This window comes from Marmota marmota, unplaced genomic scaffold (assembly GCF_001458135.2).
Source record: "Marmota marmota marmota unplaced genomic scaffold, marMar, whole genome shotgun sequence".
Classification (NCBI taxonomy): Eukaryota; Metazoa; Chordata; class Mammalia; order Rodentia; family Sciuridae; genus Marmota; species Marmota marmota.
In genome coordinates, this window is record NW_026000119.1 from 7,218,190 (window position 1) to 7,242,359 (window position 24,170).

Below are 24,170 nucleotides of genomic sequence, written 5' to 3' on the forward strand. Positions count from 1 at the left end.
ACAGTGCCACCTCCGGCTTGCCCACCAGGGCCATACCTAAGCAGAGACTTCCAGCTTGGTAAAATCCCAGACCGCAGCTGTGCACACACCGTCCATTCTGCAGCAACTGGGTGGGATCCTGGCAGAGGTCACAGTGATCCGGAGAGTGAGAGCAGGTCAAGCAGTCTAGATGACAACGGACTAAAATTAAGGACAAAGAAGAGAAGAGCTCGGTAAAAACCTTAGGATATTTTCATACCCTTCAGAAAAAGAATCCACAGGCTTTATACATACGTATTACAGACAAGATGAAGGACAGAAAACTGTAGAATGGAGGTGCAAAAAGGCCCCCCAAATAGTGAAAAATGCATTTCAATACAAGATTCCAAGGAACCCCTCCTTGTCTGAAATACCACCAACTGCCTTCATAGCCCAAATTAAAGATGCTGAAAGAACAGCCTCGTTAGTGTCTCTACCTGCTGAGAGGATTCTAGAAACAGGATCGACTATCTCCACAGTATGTGATTTAAACAGAATCAATAATTTACAATATCTGAGATGTTTCCTCTTAAGCTTGGCACACACAAAAACGACCGACATGAAAAACCTACAAGGTTTAAAAACAATGATTATTATCTTTTCAAAAACAGCCCATTTTCTTCTTTTTTCTCCAGAATCTTAAATCTCATTATCAGTGATTGGGGGCATCACTGACCTTAGTGTTAATTGTCAGCAAAAGACTATTTTCAGGTTCTGAAGTCATCACGGACCTGATTTTCGATGTATAATGCATAATAATATGTTAAAATATTTGTTTTGGAAAGCCCAAAGAGCCACTGTGGTGAAGGTAACATAATTAAACTATAAAGCTGCTTTGCTTTTCCCTTGATAAACTCTCCAGTGAAACACCGTGATTAGCCAAAATAAGGTGCGTGTAACAAGAGCAACTGCCAACGTGAAAAATTGTGGCCCATGGATGAAAACAATTAATTATGAAATATGAATGGAAGAAAGTGCCATTTCTCTAAGAGAGACTAAGCTTATATGCGAATTACTGCTCAGCCACAGCAACTCGAGAGCTTGCCAACAATTATTAACTGGAACTAATTCAACCCCAGGTGATTTGAAAGCAGAATTGCAGAACAAGTAGATAAAATTTTCTTTTGGAAGAAATTAATGAGTCTTTAAACTTTAAAACCCCATTTGAGAACTCCAAAAGGAACCATCTGCTTAATAGCTCACCTTAAAATAAAAAAGAATAAACATACATAACAAAATTTGTGTAATTATTCTTGTATTTCCAATAGTGGGAGACGGATTTGCCTTTACAAGTTTTGAAACATGTTATTTGATTTTCACCAAACTTTCACAAGATAGATAAGGCATATTTTGTCAACAAAAAAATTAAGATGAGGTCAATGTCTAAGGTCACACAACTGTAATCAGTTGAGTTTGTCAATTATAGGGTGAAGATTCACTAGAATTTTTTGTTAGAAAAATTAAGGCGGGGGGGGGGCAGGGGCGCTGGGGTTGTGGCTCAGAGGTAGAGCGCTCGCCTTGTATGTGCAGGGCACTGGGTTAGACCCTCAGCACCACATAAAAATAAATAAACTAAATAGAGATATTGTGTCTAACTACAACTAAAAAATAAATATTAAAAAAAAAGAAAAATTAAGGGGGGAAAATCCTCTCAAATCAAGTGACTAAAGAGAAAGACATAAGGGAAGAAAAAGAATTTCCCTGAAATTTTTGCCAGGAAAACCATTTTATCAGAAATACACGGCACATGGACCCACCTGAAGTACAATCTGGGCAACACTGTCCCTTCACCTGCAGGGCTAGGGTGGCCACTGGACATGGCGGGCAAGAGGGCTCGTAGCAAGTGACCTGAGCACCCCGGCACTCACACATCCTGCAGGGACTGTCTTCCCACTTGTGTCCCTCCTGCATGGAAAAGAAAGGATGACAATGGCATCAGGTTGCATGGATTCAGAATCTGTTTGTAAGGAACTTCCCATTTCCATAAGGACAGAGAGAAGCACTCACCACTCTACAAACACCACCTCTGGAACAGGACACAGCAGAGGTGTCCCACACTAAAATGGCAAAATTTCTCCTTCTTTCTTTATTGTTGGTTTCTTTTGACAAAGAGCACCAGTTGAATGATTTTTAGGCAGACTCTGAGATAAACTAGGAAAGTACCCTAAGGGCTACCATAATATATACATAGCTTCCAAAACTTGCTTCTCAACCTATTTTACACACACACACACACACACACACACACACACATACACACACATGTGCACACTCACAGCAGAGGGATTACAATGCACCTAGTGATAAACAAGTACCTTAAATATAATCGCTAAATAATAGTGGGAACCTTGATTTCAACGCTGTTGAAAGAGCAGCAGGCAGGTCACTGTATTCTTAAAATTGAGGGCTGTTTTTTGTGGGTCACGTGGATGTGGATGTGCCACGAGCTTTCCCACAATGAAATATCTCTCTTGGACAAGGAAGTTATGGCAATAAACATGAACTGCTTGACAGACAATCCAAAGTGATTCTAAGAACAATCCCCTGTTGCTCACTATCCCACTCAGCCTGGAGACTGAAAAGAGGCAAAGGTCCTTACCAGAATGTACTGAGATAATGAGGAAAGGAAAATAGGACAGCAGAGGAGAGTGGATTTCCAAACAAAGGTCGACAGATGTTCACTAAGCTAACTGATGTTTTGTATCTCAGTTAATGTGACAGTACTCAACAAAATGGAAACGTTAGAATGCTGAGGAATATCATTTTGAAAAGGCAGAAGTGATGTTCTTCCATTTTAAGGCAGCCTGGACTCCTTCCCCTTATTCCTAACATCCAAAATTAAAAGCTTGTTTGTATGAATCCACATGCTTGCACTTTCCCTTTAAGAGATGCCACACAACACTGTCTTGTAAACAACTTAGAGGGAACCAGTGCTCAGCATTGTTGGGGGAATGAACACTGCACAACTCCAAGAAGTTCCTTCTTCAATGACAAAATGCTTAATGATACCGCCTTTAACAATGTGTTGTAGGTAGGCCTCAGTGTCATTTCAGAGACAAGGAAAAATAAAGACTTTATATTCAGGTAGCTGAAAATCCACAATGACAGACTGGAAAATACAATAAAGCTAAGCATATTTAAAAAAAAAAACTAATGAGTTTTAAATTGAATAGATAACTTGAGACAAGAAAACTGTTAAATACCATTCCAGAAGAAGCTTTGGATATGTAAAACTTATTTTAGATAATGAGCTGATCATATTCTACTGTTTTATAAAACATTCCTTTGTTAAAAATAAATCAAAACTAAAGCTGTATTAACTGTTTGAGTGGCTCAGGGTCCCCTCTAGAATATGATGGCTGCAATGTACCCACTGCATTGTTAATGATCCCACATGGATAATGCCATGTATAAAGTCTTCTTGGAGCTGTGCAGTGATGGTTCTTCAATGCCTCAAAACACACTGACAGTGGAAAATCATGAGGAGAAAATCATCACAAGAAGGGGAAAGAGTATAAGTAGGTATTGGTAATTAGAGAAATGTTAATGTCAGTTACAAAAAGCAATAAGGTAAGGAAAGGAGCAAAAAATGTAATGGTGAAAGTCTTAGTTATCATCAAGATCATTAATTCGGACCTTGGTGCCACCAAATGAGGCTGTCAAAAATACTAAGCTGCTATTTCCCCATAGTAGTTCATACAGATGATTATTTAAAACAATTTTATAATGATCCATATACAAGTTAAAAAATCCATACTTACTGGAATATGTTTAATTTCACCTGCATTTGAGGATATCTAGGAACAAAGAGAAATGTATTCATTATCCTACTACAAACATCATTATGCTGATCTATTTATTTTTTCATTAGGAATTATCCATTTTCTCCCAAATAATGTGTGATTTCATTGACTTGTTATGAATAGAAATAAAATCCATCTATATTAAAAACAAGAAAAGAATAAAGTGATGATAACAGGCAGCAGAAAGAGTTTGGAGTTCTCATTCTTGCCTTGTGGTCGAGCATTTGGCTCCAATGCCCCTTACTATAATGGCTTCGTGGTCAAGTATTCTAAATTTCTAAAGGTGAATCCTTGAATTTTGTGTGTTACCAGAGCATTGTGGAGATTTGTACTTATTTACAAAAATTTGGTTTTCTTTAAATCCAGTGGATTTAATTCACTTTCAAAAATGAGTGGGAAAATGGATAAAATGAGAAAATACAAATTCAACACTTGGAGGGAACCTTTAAATTTCCTAAATTCTTTAAAAATTAGGACATCTAAACTATGAAATACAACTATAAGAGGAGCAAGAACAACAGCATAATGATAATGCCATTGTTTTCAGTTTTTCTTTTTAATATGCCAGGTGCTGTCTTAAGCACTCCACACTCAATAACTACACCAGGTGAGTACTGATGTTATCCCTACCTTACAGTGAGGACCCGGTAACTTACCCAACATCGCAGTTGGTGTGTGGCAGAGCAGGGATTGGAACCTAGAGCGTGCCCTGTTTTCATACACCACATTGCCTCCCCAGAACACACAGAAATACTGGCAGGCTGGCAGGCTGCAATCCACCTGCCAATCACTCACCAGTCAAAGCACTTCATCCTAATTCTTATTATCCTATTCTGATTGGTCAATGAAAGAGTCGTACTTTTGATCAATTGACATGTTTTTAAGAACATGATGAATTTGTCAACATTTTAAAACCCCATGTGGAAAATTTGAGCTATAAAGGCAAATTTATATTATATATATATATATGTATATGTATATATATATATATATATGGCAAATATATATATATATTCGTAGTTGGGCACAATACCTTTATTTTTATTTATTTATTTTTATGTGGTGCTGAGGATCGAACCCAGCACCTCCCACATGCAAGACTAATGCTATGCTGCTGAGCCACAACTCCACCCCCGCAAAATAGGGCAAATTTAAAGCACTTTAGATATTTTTTCCTTGGTGTTATATAATTAACAATTTACAGACATGATGTGAAATAAAACTTTAGCAAGTGAAGTTTCATCCCACATCCAATCCCACCAAAATCCTGTCATTTCTATCTGCAAAATAGATTTAGGGCCTGATCCATTTTGACCACTTTCACCACTCCCCCCAGTCTAAGCCAATGTTACTCCTAATCTGAGCTACTACAAACATCTCCGAACTGGACCACCTACTTTCAGCCTTGTTGTCTATATGGCAGACAAACTGATCCTTTCTAAGTCAGATCACGGCTCTGCTGGACTTCAAACAACCCCTTCCCCTGAACCGAACCCCAGCCAGCTGCTCTCATCTGCTTCAGGGTAAAAGACCCTGGCTTCCAGGCCACCTTCTAAGCCTCATCTCCAACTCCTTTACCCTCCTTTGCTCTCTTCTTGGTATATTCCATCTTGCTACTTCTTACATCTGTCAAGTATGCTTTTGCTTCAAGGCCTTTGAACTTGCTGGTCCCTATCCCTGGTGTATCCCCCACACATATAGGTGGCTCACTCCCTTACTTCCTTCAGGTTTTGCTCAAATTTCTCTGTGTGAGAGGACTTGCCCACTCATCTTATGTAAAAGAAAACTGTCCCCCAACCAAGCCCAGTTACTTACGCTGCTTTATAGTTTTAGGTAGTACTCATCAGCACCTGTAATGGTAGGTGGGGTCTGTGTCCCCACCCTAGATAGTATGTTCCACCATGAAAACAGAGACTCTGCCTGTTGCATTCACTTCTATATCCCAGTGCCTGGCACATACTAGGTGCACACACAAAAATATCTCCTGAACAAATGAAGGGATAAAGGAACCTAGAAGGTAATGGAGGTCCCCTTCTAAAGTTAATTTCAAATGATTAATTTTTAATAATATTGAGTTATTAGCCTGATACTCACAAATTCTGCCTTTTCTTCATATACACAGTGGCCATTCCTAGAAATGCATTCAGGACAGCATTTTCCATCTAAGTGAATTAATTCTTCTCCCTGTAGAAATAGGATTTGTAGTGGCACACATCAAATTAGCATGTTCAGGTAGCAGTGCTAAATTGTGAGAAGCTGGATGCCCTGACTGCAGTGAGAAACCTCGATACACCCTTTATTTGGTCTCCTTGTGCTGTCTTCCTGTGGAAGGTCTAGTACTGTGGCACCAAGTGCTGCTTCTCTGATGTGTATGCTGTGATCCTGCCCCCCCCCCCCAAGCAACTGCCAATGTATGAGCAGAAGCTCATATGAATACAAAGAATGGCCAAGGTTCCTGTTGCAGTCTTGGAAAGGTGAGTTTCAGGAAAGGATCATGTTGCCTTAAAGACACAAGATTAGAACCTAGGACTCTGGTTTCATCAACAGTGGGCAAATCACAGCAACATGTTTTCCTTGAATACAAAAATCAGATACAGATCTCTTTACACAGAGATGTAGTCTCAGGCATAAACTGATTTTTATTCAGCATTGTGAAACTTGTACTGTTAGCCAACTCACATCTAACTTTTAAAAATTATGAAGAAAAGAAATGCCACACTTAAAGGGTAGATGTTTGACTAACAAAATCTTGTCACTTTAATGCCCCAATATCAATAATTTCAAATTGCGATTTTAATGACAAAATAATAAATGCTTGCTGTTTAAAAATTAAGTAATTCGGAATTCTATGGCTTTAGAAAGTATAATTTCACTGTAGTCCTATCTTTCAGGGAATCAGCTATTAATAATACAAAGTGTAATTTGCCATATGCATACCCTAATATCAAATACTTATAGGGTAGAGAGTATGCTTTAAAGAATGTTCTACCTTCTAAAGATACATGTATTTTTGAAAGAATGATATTTCTTTAAATATTTAATATTTAATTTGGGGTCTATATTATATTTAAAAGTACAGAAGCCATATTAAATAAAAACTACATAAACAAAATAATCATGATGACATTTTATATTTGCAAACACTGAACTAAAGATAAATATAAAGAAATAACATTGGTTGTCTTTGGTTTGTTGCATGGATTTTTAAGTCTCTTTTCTACTTTTCTTGAGTCTGTCTTCAAAATTTCCAGCATGAATATATATTATTTCAATGAAAGAAAATATGAACTTCCAAAAAAAACATAAAAAGACAAGAATGATTATTTCTTTTTATAGTGCCTAAAAAGTTATTTCAAAAAGAAGGGAGTTATGTAGATGACTGTCCATCAAAATTTCATGCCTATCAGAGGCCAGCAGAGAGCAGTGGGTGCTAAAGGGATCAGACATATTTACATATAAATTGTTTTGCAGAAACTCCGAAGAATCAGCTGGTAGTGAAGGCATCACTCAGAAACAGATTGAAATTTGCTTTCAAAGTATATAGAGGGGTTTATATGCATGTAATCTAAGTTGCTTAAAACAATACTTTGAAACAAGGCAGCATTAGTGTACTCCTATTAAAAACAAAACACAGGAGGAGTTCTAGAGTGCCCGCCATAAGACACAGACAAGAAGGTAGCTACACAGAGCTTTCAACTCTAAGGTAAATACCAAAGGGCCCTGCTCCTGGAGAGCAAGGATTCGGTTTTGGTGAGGCAGTCATTCTAAATAGATTTGCTATTTATAGAAGAAGCCCAGTGGCCCCAAACCACATCAGTTCACTGCAGGGGGGAGGCAAGAGCTGGCTCCAATTAGCATTTGACTTTTGCTGTGAACAAAATTGTTTTGTGAAACAAAACTTATTCTTTCCTTTTTCAAGAGGATTCTTCTACATAGGTCAGATTGAGTCTGCTACTCCTTCCCCACCTTCATCCATCAGACCAAAGTCAAATCTGACTCCATTCATTTACTTTTCCATTGGAAAAATAAACATTCTTTCGAGGGAATTTTCCTGACATGTAGGCATGCCTACACTCTTCCTTGCATTTTTCTACCAGCTTCATTTCCCCCACTATATCATGCCTCAGATGTGAATGTAGGTTCTTAAAAAAAAAAAAAAAGGTAATTTGACTTTATCTGAATTTATGTTCAAAGACTTTATAAAATACAGAAAAATGAAATCCATCATGTGGTATTTTTCTACCACTGATTTATTTATGTTTCAATGTCTAGGGCTTTGATTGGATAACAAAGACAAGGATCATACCATTTTTTCCCTATTTTAACAAATAAAAATCATGTGCTGGTTTCAATGCTATCCAGAGATATTACTGTTGATAGCAAATGTGATAATGATAATAATGGCAAAGTTGCACAATTTGGCTTCTCCTAGAAGCTTCTGCATCTTTTCCTAGATATGCTGACACTAACATTTAACCCATCTTTGGTGTCCAAGATTAGAAATCAAATGACCTTGATATTTCAGAGTCAGAAGCAGAAAGTGGAGTAAATTCAATAAAAAATAACAGTAATGCATTTTCACTACTCCCTTGATAGACAGTCATTTCCCCGGGGAGCTCCTAAAGCATTTAATTCATATTTTCATAATTCTTGGTGCTGCAGTATTCCTGTTTATACATCTGACTTCCCCCAAAGCCTGGGAACTCTTGAGGTTAGAATGTGTCTTATTCATCTTTTTATTACCATTGATATATATTAACCAGAAGGTAGGAGTAAGACTCAGTTTCTGTTCAGAGCTCACTGAAAGCAGATGGCTAAAGGATGCTCCCTACTAGGGTCATCTCTTCCTATTTTCCATAAATCTTGGGATCTTAGACAATTTAACTCAGAAAATAATCCAACATCCCCCAGGAGGTCTGCCAAGGGAAGGAAACTTTGCCTCAGCCTAAGAGAGAAAGAAAAGGGCCCTTATTAAGTTTCTTCTCATCTTCATCCAACCATTCTGACTCCCTAACATAAAGAAAAAGAAATGAAAAGGTGTGGGGGACGGAAAATAGATCTGCAAACTAGCAAGACCCTCTTTACCTAAATGTTTCCACTCTGCCAAGACCAAGAAGTAGGAGGCAAAGTAAAAAATTACCCTGTCAATGACAGTCTTGTTTGAAAGGTTGTTCCTCCTAAGGTTCAGTGCTGTGAAGAGCTGAGAAATGGGGGAGAGGAACTAGAAAGAAAAATGTCTTCACTGACACCCCCTGCTTCAGATCTTTCCAATTTCCCCTCATCTACACAAGTTCACAGCCCTGAGGGAAACTGGCGGGGCGGATGGGAGCGGTCAGGGAGAAGAAGCCAACTTTCAAAGCAATTTGTATTGCCATGGGTCAAAATTGAGTTCAAAGAAAAAAAAAAGTAATTTCCTTAAAATATATATCTATAGTCCAAACAGGGGCAGCTTTGTTAGAAGCTTCTAGAAATTCTGCAGCCAGCAGAAGTCAACGGAGGTCAGCAGAGTTAATTGTTTATGAGGTCCCCTTTGCTCTCTCTTGAAAACAAAACAAAAGCTGTTTTCTTTACTTTCCTCATCTACATGAGCAGTCCCCAGGTGCCAGTTCTCCTTTCTGCTAAATGCAGCCAGTGGGGTCTGCAGCAGAAGCCCAGCCCTGGCACACCTGTAGACCTTTGTTTTGCAGGCGTGATGAGCCGGGCAGGCCACCAGCAATGAGGTCCAGCTCTGCTGACCAATAGGCTGATGTCCCATGTCACGTCCTTGCCTTTCATGTCTCTGGCTCAGGGCTTCCAATCTGACCAGATGCACAGAGAGCGGAAAGCTCCAGGGGGCCGTTCCAAGCTAGTCTCAACAAATAGTGACATTCACTCTACACCACAGAATCTTTGTGTTAAAAGGCCCCTTGAAACATGAGAATCAACCTGACGATCCCCTCTTCTGCCAAAAAGTAAGGAACTGGCGCAGGTCCACCCATCCCACTGGAAGGAGCTGCTACAGTCCAGAGAGGAATGCCTCTGCTTCTTACCTGGGCACACTCCACCTTGGCACACTCTCCAGTCTGGCAGGATACCTGCCCACGGTCACAGACGCAGAACTCACAGGCTGAACCTTTCCACATTTCATCCTGGTACCGCACAATCCCATTAGATGTGCAGCTTCCGAAGGGAGACACACATTTCTCACAGCATTGCCCATGACGCCGAGCCCTGCTCTGACCCTGAGGAAACAGAATGGCAAGGGAAGAGCAGTCCTCGAAGGCAGTGAAAAACCCCAGCTGAAGGGCAGAAGGACATCAGACACAGACAGATGTGTACAACACAACCCTCTACTTGACCCAGGGGATACAAGCTCCCTTCCACCTCAATCTTCCTTCCTAGGAAAAAGACCTTTCGTATCTTTAACATTCTGCATATTATAAAACTTGCTTCCCTCAAAGGACACACTGCACTAAGAAATGCATTTCTTAAATGACCCAGAATCAAATTTTAAAAAATCAAGCTTCACACTCTCAAATACCTTCTCACATCTCAGGGGTGGGCAGGCCTGTGTGTGACATCTGACCTCACCCTGGTCACAGGTACACGTTGTACAGGCATCTTCAGTCCACTGCTCACCATGCTGAGGAAGAAAGAAGAAAAGAAAGTGGAACACTAAATGTCACATACACCAAATAGAAACAGACACATAAGATGCCAAAATTTTTTATTATTTTTTTAATGGAGCTAATTGACTGTGCTCCTGAGAAGTGACATAGGTAGGAATGGCTTTTAAGAAAACGTCAGTAATTATCCAAAGGGAACTTCAGATGAATTTTCATTTGACTATACTGATTTCCAGATATGTTGAGGGCCCACTCCAGGTCAGGCACGTAGAGACCTCAGCAACACAGAAGAGTAGGAAGGCCCTGTTGGTTGGCTCCCCTGTGGACATTCTTTAGGTCTTCTTTTCCAGGAGATCCACCTCTCACTGTCATATGCCCATTTTCTCAGCTTCCCTTGCAGCTAAAGCACAGACATTTCTACCCAAGAAGACCTTATAATTAAATTTGCTAAGTGGTAGAGGTCAAGAGAGAGGCTACCCTCCTACCCCTTTCTCCACCAATTTGTGCAATGATCATGTGAGGATGAGCTACCTGCAAAGGAAGCCACCTTGGGGATTTGAGGGGACAAGATGAAGATAAAAGGCAATGTGAAGATATCACTGAGACCTGAATCATTCAGCCCTGCAGTTGGCCTACTCTGGACTTATTTTATTTTAAAAAATATTGTTTTTAGTTGTAGATGGACACAATATCTTTCTTTATTTATTTTTATGTGGTGCTGAGGATCAAACCCAGTGCCTTGCACTTGTGAGGCAAGCTCTCTACCACTGTTCTACAGCCCCAACCCCCTCTAGACTTCTTGTTAAATGAGATAACAAAGGTTAAAATTTTAGCCACAGTTAGAGGGGCATTTCTGTTACTTGCAGCCAAAAATGTCATAACAAATACAAATACTGTGACAGATACCTGTTTACAGTAGATAAGAATATCACAAAAGCTGCACATATGCCTACTGTGTCTGACAGTGCATATTCAGGACATACAGAAGTTATCCCAGTTATCTTCTTGCATTCATATTTCAAGAGACACTTCTAGAATTTGTGAGACTTTTATTCCCAAATACTTAGTTCCAGATTCTCTACTGACAGCCATAATTCCTGTTTCTGTTTAGCTGTTCCTTGCTTTAGAGCAATGTAACATTCTTTAGACTCAGGCACTTCTAAGACAGAACATTCACTCTATCTTTCAATCTGTTGAACTCATCTTTATGTAGTACCCACTGTAGGTTAGACACAGGTGTCTAGATTATTCCAAAAGTATCTTCATACTTGTGGTTTCCACTACTCCCAGCCTCTTGCCTGCCTCTGCTGCTCCCATGTTTCCTCCCAGTGTAGGTGGTGGGGAGGTTGTCTTTGAATATCAGTGGATAAAATCCAGCCAATGTCTGCAGACAGACATTCCCAGAGCCTGAAATCATGGTGTAACCTGATGGTGACCAACGATAGTCCTTTTTTCCCCTTCAAGATGTATGAACATTAAGTTCACCAAGGTTCACAAACCAGGTACTGCTTGCCAGCACATTCCTTTATATTTCTAATCCCCTTCAACTTAATTTTTTTCATAAAGGCTTTCCATGAAGAGAAGAAGAAAGCCGTTTATGTACTGAGTTACTAATCCTGGCAAAGAGTCAGATGTGAGGGCGGGGAGGCATGATGGTTGGCGGGTGCAGGATAGACATGTGAGAATGCGTGTCAAAACACCTACATACATGGGCATCAAAGCTTACCTTGTGAACTTGGCCAGCTACAGAGCAGGACTGTGCAGAGCACTGGGGACAGCAATTTCCAGGGTCTCGGACTATAATTTCATCCTTAACACCAAAAGAAAGAATTAATCCATCAAAAGGAGATACTAATAAAATTCACATTGATAGGAAGATTTCACTCACAGCCAATTCAACCATGTGCCTCAGCATCCATTATAGCAATTTCCTCTCATTTAGCACTTATTAGTCACCTGGGGCTCTGATAGGAATTAGCACTTCCAAGGTCAGTGTGATCTTTAAAAAGTTTATATATGCCTCAAGTCCTGTTCCCTTCTAAGAACAAATAAGAACAAAAATAACAATGGCACTTGGTTTTCTTCTAGGCACTGTTGTAAGTGCTTTACATGACCCTATGAAGTAGATGTTCTTATTCCTTCTTCACAAATGAGAATAGTAAGGAACAGAAAGGTTGTGTGACTTGCCCGAAGTTATACAGCTGACCTAGTAATGGCATATGGTTGGAACAGAATTTAGAGCACAACCTTGCCAACACTTAAGGGAACTCATAGTCTTCCTAAGTGACCTCTAAACTCAAAAGTGGAGGTAATCATTCCTTGATCAACTACTTCACCATTCTTTGGCATCTGTATATAAATCCACATATTAATATATATGTGCATTAGGAAGGTCCTTAACATGAGCAAGAATTGGTCATACTTCCAGAAATCTGAAAATAGATGAGTGCCGAGCAACGTGGGGAAGAGAGTTTCAACCCCCAAACAACCCACCCCACAGTACACTATCCCTATATTCTCACCTGGATTACCCTGCCCCCAGAATATCAGACCATTTGTCTCTTCTGCCCTAAAAGAATTTTCATAGTAAGCATTTTCTCATTAGTGCCAAAGAGTCAGTTACTTGCTCTGAATTATCACTACAGCCTTCTTCTCCTGCAGGAAGGTAGACTTGCTAAAAGTAGGAGAAGAGGAGGGAGGACAAACCAGATTTCAATGGCTAAGAAGTAGTAGGTCTTGGACAGACGATACATCCAGAACAGTTGACTTCACTTTCTCTTATGAGAAGCAGAAGCTGAGACTCTACTATCAGTTACTTGTGTACACATTTTGCCAGATCAGGAAAGCCAGTACACTTGGGATGGAGGAGAGGTCACAAAACCTTAATTTTTCATGGAAAATTCCAGTCATACCTCAGTAGTCCTTTAACCCAGTTATATATAACCAGATGGACTCATGCATTACTACCTAATAGGGATTTATTTCAAATGCCTCAACCACTAGATTTAAACCAACAACTATTTTTTGTTGTTTTAAGGTAGTTTATTTTTGTATTATTCTATACAAAAAGCAATTTGACCACTGATGTCTAATAGAGGATGTGAAAGCTGAATAGGCACTGAAATAATTGAGCACTTCTTGACTTCAGATAACATTTTTTTTCAACTTGATGGGATTTTGGTAAGGAAGTAAAATAAAAGTATTTTGATGTCATACTTTATTTAGTAATTTTATTGCAGTAAAAAAAATGAACAAAGCCTTCTACAATGTTAGACAAACAGGAAACAAATGTCATGATTATAAATTTTGAGTAGGCTTAGAGTTAGTATTGATCCATCTTTATCAACTTGGAATAGACACAATTACAGTCAAGGTTTTCTAACAGTACACTTTTGTAGCTATCATACACTTTAATACTTTTTCTAGCCTACCTACATGTGCCCTTCCAAACGTATAGTCTAATGCAGCAAACTATGGACTGTGGGTCAAATCTAGCTCATCACCTGTTTTTGCAAATGATGGTTTCTTTAAAGTTTTAACATCCATCCATTTATATAGGTTCTATGGTTTTGTGTTACAATTGTGGAACTATGTAGTTATTCCAACTTGATGGTACTCAAAACTGAAAATATTCAGTATCTGATTCTTTACAGAAAATGTTTGCTCCAAATCTAATATCATACTAATATGAGTTCTCACAAGGGCTCAATACAAAAAAAAAAATACTAATGCCATTAAAATTGGGGATGGGACTACCAGTGAGGATATATTCAATTATGGTTTTTAATATTCCTTAAAAATAATTATGATAGAGAAATTTATAGTGTGCTCAGAATGATAGTTCTTGACCAAATATCTTCCCACTATAGTGACTTAGAAAATATAGAAAGAAATGAAAACTCCATCACCAAGAACTCATAGTCATCCTCCTGCCATTACCAAGAAAGATGTAGATGTAGATGTAGATGTTATATTTTTGTTTTGTTTTGTTTTATTTTTTTTTTTTTGACTGAGCAATTCAAAGTACAAATAAGAAACATCAGCTGGGCATGGCAGCACATGCCTGGAATTCCAGAGGCTCAGGAGGCTGAGGCAGGAAGATCTAATGTTCAAAGCCAGCCTCAGCAAAAGCAAGGCAGTAAGCAACTCAGTAAGCAACTCAGTGAGATCCTGTCTCTACATAAAATACAAAATAGGGCTAGGGATGTGGCTCAGTGGTCGAGTGGCCCTGAGTTCAATCCCTGAAATAAATAAATAAATAAATAAATAGCAAGCAAGCATCATCTCTTCTCAACTTTTTGCCTTTCTAGGCCTTCATTCCTCCACTGTGTGCTATTTGAGGCAGTCAGTGCCAACTCTGGCTTTTCACTTCCCTCAATATCTTTTCACATCTAGTCCAAGCCCATAATGTCAAGAACAATGAAATGAGTGGGAAGCACGTGTGTTGGGGAAGTAGGGGGCGAAGGGTGCCCCAAATGTAAAGAAGTACAATCACAGAAAAATAAAAGGGTAGGGGGAGGCTGAGGTAGGAGGATTGAGAGGGAAAACCTGTCAGACCCTGGGACTGAAAGATGCATATTTCCTAGTTTCTGGCTATGGGTTCAAGAAAGGAAATGAGCTAAGGACAGTCTACTTTGCCTTGTACTTTTAAGCAATGGACAGATTCCTCTTGATCAAAACTATGTAGACAGGACCTTTTCATTTCTTTCTATATTTTCTAAGTTGGTAGGAGAAAGGGATGAATGAACTGTAAAGAAGGGTAAATATCTTCCCGCTACTCATTTTGGATTCATGATTAAGGCTCCTATAACAAAAAAACGATTAACAAGGGAAAAGCATTCCACTTTATTTAACATAAGTTTTACCTGATATAGGAACCTTCATAAGGAAATAACCTTCATAAGAAAATAACCTTTTTTTTTTCAACAGTAGGTTTGATGAAGAATAGACAGTCATGGAGAAATATAACAGGGCAAAGAGTATGACTAAATAGTAATAACCAAGAAAATGCAGCAAGGCCTGTTGAGATTCTTCTGTCTATAGCGACAAAGATGATCCTTTTCTCCAGGAGCAGGGAGGGTACCTCTCACCTGACGGCCTTATAACCTGCTTCAGGGGAAGGTCAGAAAATCCTTTCCAGGTTTTATGACCTGCTTCAGGGGAGAAGGATGGGGAAAAGGTCAAAGTAACCTTTAAGTTTCTGCCATTTTCTCAAATTCCTTCATCTTAAAATATTCAGGATGCCAAGCTGCCATATTTGTGGATACCACGACCTAAACCCCATCAAGAGAAAGGAGTAACTCTGAAGATGCAGTTAAAGAACAGACTTCTGAACACTACTACAGAATCTAAAAGGAAACACTTCAGAGCCATTTTGTAAGTGGAGTAAGATGTAGAAATATGCAGTCTGTTAGCAAACAGAAGCAGGAAGCAATAAAAGAAAGACCACACTGAGGAAGAATTAAAAGAAAAATGTGTAAAGCAAATGTGTCAAGTTAAAAATCAATACTGGAGATAATAAATATAAACTTGAGAAATTCTCCCCATATGCTAAGGAAAGACACAAAGTGAAAAATGATGAGAGAACATGATTGATAAAGAGGAGGAGGTGGTGAGACAACTAAGAGTCATAGATGTTTCTGGAAAAAAAATGAGAATAATTAGAACAGATGTCATCATCCATATCAAACTGAAAAAACACATTTCAAAAACTGGAACATAGTCTGACGGGTTCTGTAGGCAAAGTATGTGAAAAGACATTCCTAGGGATCTTGCTTGACCCTGTGGTAGCTATCTTGGTCCTCACTGCCATTTTGTCCACCAGGTGACCCTGGCACACATCCCAATCCCCATAGTCCTTAAGATATTTGTCAATATCAACTGGAGGCAAAACTCTTTTCATGGTTATCTGTCAACTGCCACAGAACATCCATGGTGTGCCGGCCACTGATGGCTGGGCTATTTCTTAACTGACACTGGACTGTGAAGAGGTTTGGAGAAAGGCCAGGTGCATTCTGGCTGACTGTGGCCCACACTTGTCTAGCTTAGCATATGAACATCTTTCCACTTCCTGTTATGAGTGTGGGGATCCCCCATCTTGTGGCTGCCCTACATACACTTCTGTCTGTAAGTCAGCAATACATTTTACTTTGAGAAACCCTGGATTTGTTCACATCCTTCCACCCCACCTCCACCCCAGTGACATGGCACCTTCTATCTTTGGCTACTATTTCTCCTATATGGGATTGGGTTTTTCTGAAATAGTACTTCACCTAGAACTATCCTGAAATATGTTTTAATTATAAAGAAACATCCTATAAGGATTCAACAGAGTACTAGCTTCTTATAATGGAATAGAAAGGAGACAGTTCTCAGACTTCTTTCTGAAGCTAAATTCTGAAATTTAATGGAAAGGAATCTATAAAGTTGGGATGAAAAGAGACTACAGCCCCTACAGCTGTCCTTCATGCATACAGGCAATGAGAAATAATTGTTAAATACTTAGATAATCAAAAGATTCACCAATCATCTCTTTCTTGAAAACATATCCATAGGTGAAGTTCGAACTACTCAGATTAATCAATATTAGGAATAGGGAAAATGTGGTATTAATAAGACTAATGGAAATATATGTGGTATTAATAAGACTAGTGGAAATATCATCAGAAACAGCTCTCAGTAGTTTGAACAGATCATTTTAGTGAGACTACAAAAATGTGAAGGACTTATGGCTCAGTTCACAAGGCATCTGGACAAAAGTTGAAAGCCTGCAATATCAGTATGAATTTAATCCCCCATTAAGGGAATAACCCTTATGTGAACATAAGGAATTTCTTCTTTTGTTAGGGATTATTACTAACTTTTAGAATGTAATTATAACAGTGCAAATAAACATCCGCATTTTCCTTTAAAAAGACCAAAATGAATTACCGAAAAAAGAAATCTGTCCTAGTCTTTTTGAATGGAGGAAATATGGGTGATCATTTTCTTTCTGGTTTCTAAACTTTCCTTAATGAATATACATTCCTTTTATAATTATAAAAACCCCAAAACCATTGTAGTAAAAATCATGGCAATCCCTGAGACAGGTTGAGTATTTTTCCAGAGCATAAGCCCTGAGAAATAACATTTCTACTGGAAAACTTGTGTTTTCCTTATATTTGATGAACTCATGCATACAAAATACTTGCAATCATGCTCATTGATGTTAGCAAATATTGTGATGGTTAGTATATGTAAGTGCTAGTAAATCCTCATTTAGAAGGCAAGATAGCATAATGGTTAGAAATAGGAGTCAACATGGTTTTCTGAGGTTGTAATGTACAAGTGCAAAGGAGAGAAGTGCTGTCACTTCCTAACTGTGGGACCTTGAACAAGTCACTTACTCCCTCCCGGATCTCAGTTTTATCAGATATAAAATGAGGATGATAATAAAAGCTCCTGCCTTATAGAGCGATAATGAAAATTACACAGCTCTTAAATATCAATGACTGGTACATATAAATTACCCAAAGTGTGCTGGTGGTGCTAATGGTGGTTGTGATAGTAGTGGTGGGGAGATGTGCTACATCAGTAACACCAATTCTATGGCATCCCTTTATATCATTGGAACATTCAACATTTAATAGCAACATTAAATCAAGAAAAGTGGTTCTAAGTGATCTGACAGTTGAATTTTTTAAAATGTCATGGTAAAAACACAGACTTCATGCAAGAGTGATTGAAATCAATCTATTTCCAATTCTTCAGAGGGCCTGTATATCAATTAGCTCTAAAGTATGATACCAAATTTTGTCATCTCACATTATCATATTGATGCGAACTGTAAGTGAATACTATGCATGAAGCAAGAGCTTATGTTTAATGTTTCTTAAAATGAGAAATAGTAATATATCTGCCCCCACCAAATAGGCAGTATGTGGCTGAGTTTTTGAAGAATTAAGGCAGAAAGTCCTCCATGGGGTGTTTCCTCCATTACTCCTCCCACCTCACTTATTGAAATGGTGGCAAATTGCTTCATGACCCTTCTTACACAAGAGCACTACACCCCAAATATGCTATCAAAGAGCCATGATGTGACAATGTCCTCCAGATGTAAGAGCAGAAGAGGGAGATACTATGAAACTCGACCAGTGGCTCATTTGTAATCTTAAAGCTGGGACAAGATCTGGTGATGAATTGGGAGATGAGAGTGAGCAGGGAGCTGGAATAGTGTGGGCAATACAATCTAGTCCTTCAATTAGATACGTTTTTCCCTCCATCTGACATTTAGCATTTCATGTCTAATTGCCTTTTGTCTGCCTTTAAAAATATTGCCCAATTGTCACAAGATGCCATGTTATTGATTTTGTTTTATTTGACACAAGTACTGCTCTGTTATCAACTGAATGTTGGCTTCCAGGTTTTCCTTAGATCAAAAATGAGCAATTTTCAACTAGAGGCAAAACTCTTTTCATGGTTATCTGTCAACTGTCACAGAACATCCATAGAAGCCTCTGGAAGAGCAAAAAAAAATCCTATAAAATACCATGTATACCACATTTGTTTTCAATTGATTTTCTCTTCCAAATTTGTGTGAAGTGCCTAATGTTTTGAAAATCAGACCAGATTTAAATGAAGAACAGTATCCCACTCTCTTAAATACCTCCAGAGAAAATCCTTCGATAATCTGAATCATTATCCTGTAAGAATTAAATCATGTACATCTGGATAATCATGCTCAAAGACATGTATGTGTCTTTAAAAAGCAGACTACACCTATACACTGAAAAACAATAACAAACCTGATTGTGTTACGAAATTTTCCAGATGTTTAGCTTGACATTGTTGGAACATCTGTAATTCAAGCTGGAGGCTTCCTTGTGTGTACCCTCAAGGCTCAATTTCATTATGTAACAATTAGCCTAAATGGCTGGTAATTAGACCTATCTGTAGCTTCTAAGGGGAAAAGAAATGTCTTGGAGGGAGTCTCCAAAAGTATAAGGAAAACAAAGCAATTCTTGCTTCTTGTCTCTAGTGCTCTGGAGGCTGCCTGACATAATCTCAGAAGAGACTCCATGATTTTGAACAGGAAGTTAATAGCCTCGACAAACCGACCCAGAGGTATCTCCCTTACCTGGTTACAAAACAGAGGCTGGCACTGAGCCGCGAAGCACTGCACGACTCCATTTCTGCACACACACTTGGCACACTGGCTCAGCCTCCAGTCCTCCCCATCCTCAAACACACGGCCTTCATAGGAACAGGGTTCTGGAAGGTCGAAGGAGTCAGCATTAGTGGAAGAACTGTGTGTGCTGATCTCAGGGCTAACCGCACAGGTGAGCCCTGTGGTCTGGTTCAGGGTGCACAGTAGGAGGCTCTTGGGACTTAAAGCTCTGCAGTCACTGCTACCTTGAAATCTCTTAGTCTGTGTTTTGTAAGTGAAGGAGGGGACATGATGCCTCAGCCCATGCATGGTCCCACCTCCTACTGGCTTCCTGGGTTGGGCTCTCAGCTGCCTGGTCCCCAGCCCCAGCCCAATGAAGGCTTCCCCCCTCCAGTGGGGACCTTGGTGTGGGTTCCAGGAAGCTGCATGTGCCCTATGCACCAAGTCATAGGATGGGGCCCAGTGTGCCTAGGAGAGTCTTCACTCACCAATCAAGTATCCCCAGGCCCCAAGGAGTACAACATTAAATAGCAAATAAAAAACATGGCAGATGGAAAGAGAGAGAGAGACCTGGAGACCACAGAGGCAAAGAAAAAGCATTTTCCCCTGCTTGTTAAATAAAGGAGTCTGGAATTTTATAAATTAGGTAGTGGGGGCTGGGTGATCCTCCAATTTCTCAAGGAAAAAATGCTTCCAATGTCTTTTCTCATGGAGGGCCCATGAGAAAGCCTCTTAAGACCTAAGAGAGAATCCCACAAACTCAGACAGCACCTTCCCCTACCACTGGACTCCGTTGTTCATGCATTTTCACTTGCTGGGTCACTTGGCCCCAAAACCACTGCCAATCCTTTTCTGGCGGGTGATGACTGAAATGCACAGGCAAGCATTCTACTCATCATTTCCTGAGCACACTTTTTAATACTTGGAACAGTTCTCCAGAGAAATGGGTTGCCAGGTATAGAACAAGTGGTATGGGAAAGAAATTAGGGATCTTTTTAAAGTGAAAGGGCAAGAACAGAGTATAGGCTGCAGATGCTACTGAATAAAAGAGGTATTCCAGCTATTATAAGTCACGAGAAGGCATCATGCAGCAACGACAATAATTTATGTTTATCATAAAGACTATTCTATTTAGTCGTATAAATGGAAGGGACATGTTACTTTAGTACAATAAAAGGGGTACATGGACCAAGCACAGATTCTAAGGAGAGGGCCTGGAGTCTGACCTTGGCTTGCTGAACAAAAGTTGGATGCCTCAGTTTGTAACAGGATTAATCCCTTCAGTGAGGATGCAACAAAGGCTAACAAAAAACTTCTTTTTGTTGAGAATGCCTGAGAGAAAGATATTGTGTCATCTCAAAGGCCAGTTGACAGAATTAGTGCTAGCAATATGATATGGAGAAGAGATTTGGTTGTTCTCTCCACCAAGGAGCAGGAGGAACTATGTTGGCCTTGTGGAATCATATCAAAAGATCGTCTCCCTCCTCCCTTTTCCTCTTGGGGGCTGTAAAAGCAGAGTGAGGCATCTGGCCAAGGCAAAATCAATCAATCAGTCAGAGACAAGCAGAATCCTAAACTGGGAATGGAATTTAAGGATTTTTTTCCCATCTCACTCTCTGATACCTCTCTCCCTACCAAGTGCAAGGTTACAACTGGGTTCCAATAAGGCATGAGTTAGAGATCTTTGAGCCACACAGGACAAGGAGACAAGAGTCTGGGTGCCACCATGTAACCTCAAAGGCAACAAGCCCATACTCACTCCCAGGGCCCACGCAGACTGGGCAGCAGCTCCCTTCAGGGATGAATTCCAGCTCCTGGGGTCCACATGACAAGCGTGGGCATGGCTGGGGGGTGCACCTTACTTCCCCATGAGTGCAAGAGCACACACTACATGGGGAAGAGGCCCACTCTGTCCCATGCTGTGAATCAAGGGAGAAAAGAAGAATCAGAAGGTTAGTTCCAGAATATAAGCCTCATTAGCCGAACAGAAACAAATCTTCCCTTATACAAACTGAGGATGAAGCTCAGGAAAGGTGGAAGAAGGCTTGAAAAGTTGAAACCAAGGTTTGCATTTTTCCAAGTTGGAGACCAGTTTAAATATAGACTTTTGTTCTATTATCACTAAGATTTTATATTTGAAAGTTTCAGAAAAACATAAGAAGAAAATAAAAATGACCTGAATCCCATCATTAAAAAATTCTATAAAACCCCAAGTAAAATATACACACATTTACTATGTTTTTTTGGGTGTGTGTGTGTGTGTGTGTGTGTGTGTGATGGTTCTGTCACTTTTTTTTTTTAAGATGGGATCTCACTACGTTTTCCACACTGGTCTCAAATTCTTGGGTTCAATCAATCCTCCTGCCTCAGCCTCCCAAGTATCTGGAACTACATGCATACTCCACCACACCCTGCCTATCTTGTTTATGGTTTTTTGATGGTATTGGAGATTGAACCCATGACCTCACAAATGCTAAGCACATGCTTTACCAGTGAGCTATATCCACAGTCATTTTCAATAGTTCTTGCTCTTTTTCATTTCTTTAACTTTATTTTTCATCCATATTTATCCCCCCCTCCTGTTCCAATGACCTTATAATCTTGGGGAAGGTGTGATAGTCAAGAAGAGGTTCCTGCTCCATCCAGTTCTCCCACAAACTGTACAGAAGAGACATTCCCAGTGAATGTGTCTATCCACACATGCAGAATGCTCCTAAGCCACTTAATGCTGGAATACCATGTTCTCAAAGCATTTTGTCTGGGATCTAAGAGATCCAGGTTTTGAGCTATCCTTGATATTACTAAGTGCCTAAAGTATCTATAGGAGTCACTGTCGATGTGATGCAGAATAAACCAGCATGTAAAAAGCTACAACCATGCCACTAATTAGGGAAATAGCTGCCAAAGTATATATTCTTGACCGCAGAATGGAATACTGGTGGCCTTTCCCGAGATAGAAGAAAAAAGTAGTTTAATGAACTTTTCCACCTGCAATGTTTTCTGAAACCACTCTCCTTTGTCTCACAGATAGCATCTGACTAATATCCAATTCAGCACAAATCACATATGGACTTTTATTAAAATATCACACATTCTAGACACTCCATCACCTAAATACAATCTGGGGTTTACAACTACAAGTGTCATTGAGAAACATGAAAATAATTATCCTCTTGTGTCCCTTCAAACTAGCATCCAGGATAGTTTTTCATTTTTCTCAAACACAAAGCAGCCATCTTACCTGAACAAGTCAGTATTCTTTTATTCTGCAAATTGTTGCCAGGTTGCAAGCAATGCCAAATCTAATGTTATAAAATTATTAGAAACCTGGATATTATTGTAACAATAATAGTAACAGGTAGTTGTGATCATCCAATGATTTGGGAACCCAGCCCTCATCTTACTATCATAATTATTCTCCTCTAGAGAGACTTACAGGGAGTGCAAGAGGAAAATAATGCATGTGAACTCTCTCAGAAACCAGGACTTCCTTGACCACCTGCAAATTTTCAGGTTAATTCAACCCATTCTGCCGTGGGAACAGGGGTAAGTGGCTTAATTTTCATTAATCTCAGCTTCCTTGACTATAAAAATGAAATGGTAGGATGTCCCCTTCCTTTGTTTCCTACAAAGTTTCAATGAGGAAGACTGTCAGAGAGCCGCAAGGGATGGGCAAGCACAGGCACTCACTCAAGACACAGTCAAGGCTGCCAGGGGAGTCTTGGCCAAAGAGCACAAATATGCAGTTACAAGATGAACGAGTTTTGGCATACATAATAACAGATGCATTAATTTGTGGTATCATTAAACAATGTGTATGTGTATCAAATCATCACACAGGATGTGTGATCCATTTTTATTTGTCAATTAAATATTCAAAAATAAAAAAGAAGTTGCTCAATCATCTCCCCTCTTTTTACTGCATGAGTTCAGGGTCTTCCTCCTGTTTTTATACTTTTGTGCTGATTATGAGTAGTGGGGATAGAGATGGATACAAAGGCCAAGTCATCTCCCATCAATTTTTACTTCTGCTATGATTACATATAAAACTTCAAATTCAGCACAGCATATAAACACTCAAGTTCACAAATTATAGGCTAATAAAAGACAAAGTGCCACTGACCTTTGACATTTATACATAGAAAATCCTAAGTATAAAACAAAGGAAAAACTTGTAAAATAAAACTTAATAGGCTCTGATAAATTAAAATTTTTAAATCTGTCAAAAACATAAACAAATGAAAAGCCAATGATAAACTGATTTTAAAAAATTAACCATAATATATAAAAGCACTTACAAGCAATAAGAAAGATGAATATTCCCAATAATGCCAAAAAGCTTATGAATGTTCAACTTTATGAATTACACATAAATAGTAATTAAAATAAAAACTGGATGACATTTTTTAAGATAAGATATGGGAGGAGCTTTAAATTCATAGTATCTAGTGCTGGTGAAGCTGCAGTGAAATAGGATTTGCCCGCAGAGACCTGTCTTACTGTAGCACCTGGAATATGAATGCAGGTAGGCCTCACCCAGGTGGTCACACTAGAAAGGAGGCTGCATGGTCTGTGTGATGCCCACTGGGCCCATGGCTA

General features: G+C 39.3%; 1 protein-coding gene across 2 annotated transcripts in view; it reads right to left on the minus strand.

Moving 5' to 3' along the window:
* Fras1 (Fraser extracellular matrix complex subunit 1) overlaps positions 1 to 24,170 on the minus strand; it is a 426,519-nt gene that overhangs the window by 227,715 nt on the left and 174,634 nt on the right. For both annotated transcript variants that reach the window (XM_048784792.1, XM_048784791.1), the window contains exons 5-13: positions 21,331 to 21,490; positions 19,542 to 19,675; positions 12,153 to 12,236; positions 10,342 to 10,443; positions 9,851 to 10,042; positions 5,916 to 6,005; positions 3,780 to 3,815; positions 1,776 to 1,923; positions 37 to 180 (exon numbers count right to left, since the gene is read on the minus strand). In XM_048784792.1, the coding sequence (XP_048640749.1) occupies positions 37 to 180; positions 1,776 to 1,923; positions 3,780 to 3,815; positions 5,916 to 6,005; positions 9,851 to 10,042; positions 10,342 to 10,443; positions 12,153 to 12,236; positions 19,542 to 19,675; positions 21,331 to 21,490 (1,090 nt within the window). The remainder of the gene's footprint in view (positions 1 to 36; positions 181 to 1,775; positions 1,924 to 3,779; positions 3,816 to 5,915; positions 6,006 to 9,850; positions 10,043 to 10,341; positions 10,444 to 12,152; positions 12,237 to 19,541; positions 19,676 to 21,330; positions 21,491 to 24,170) is intronic.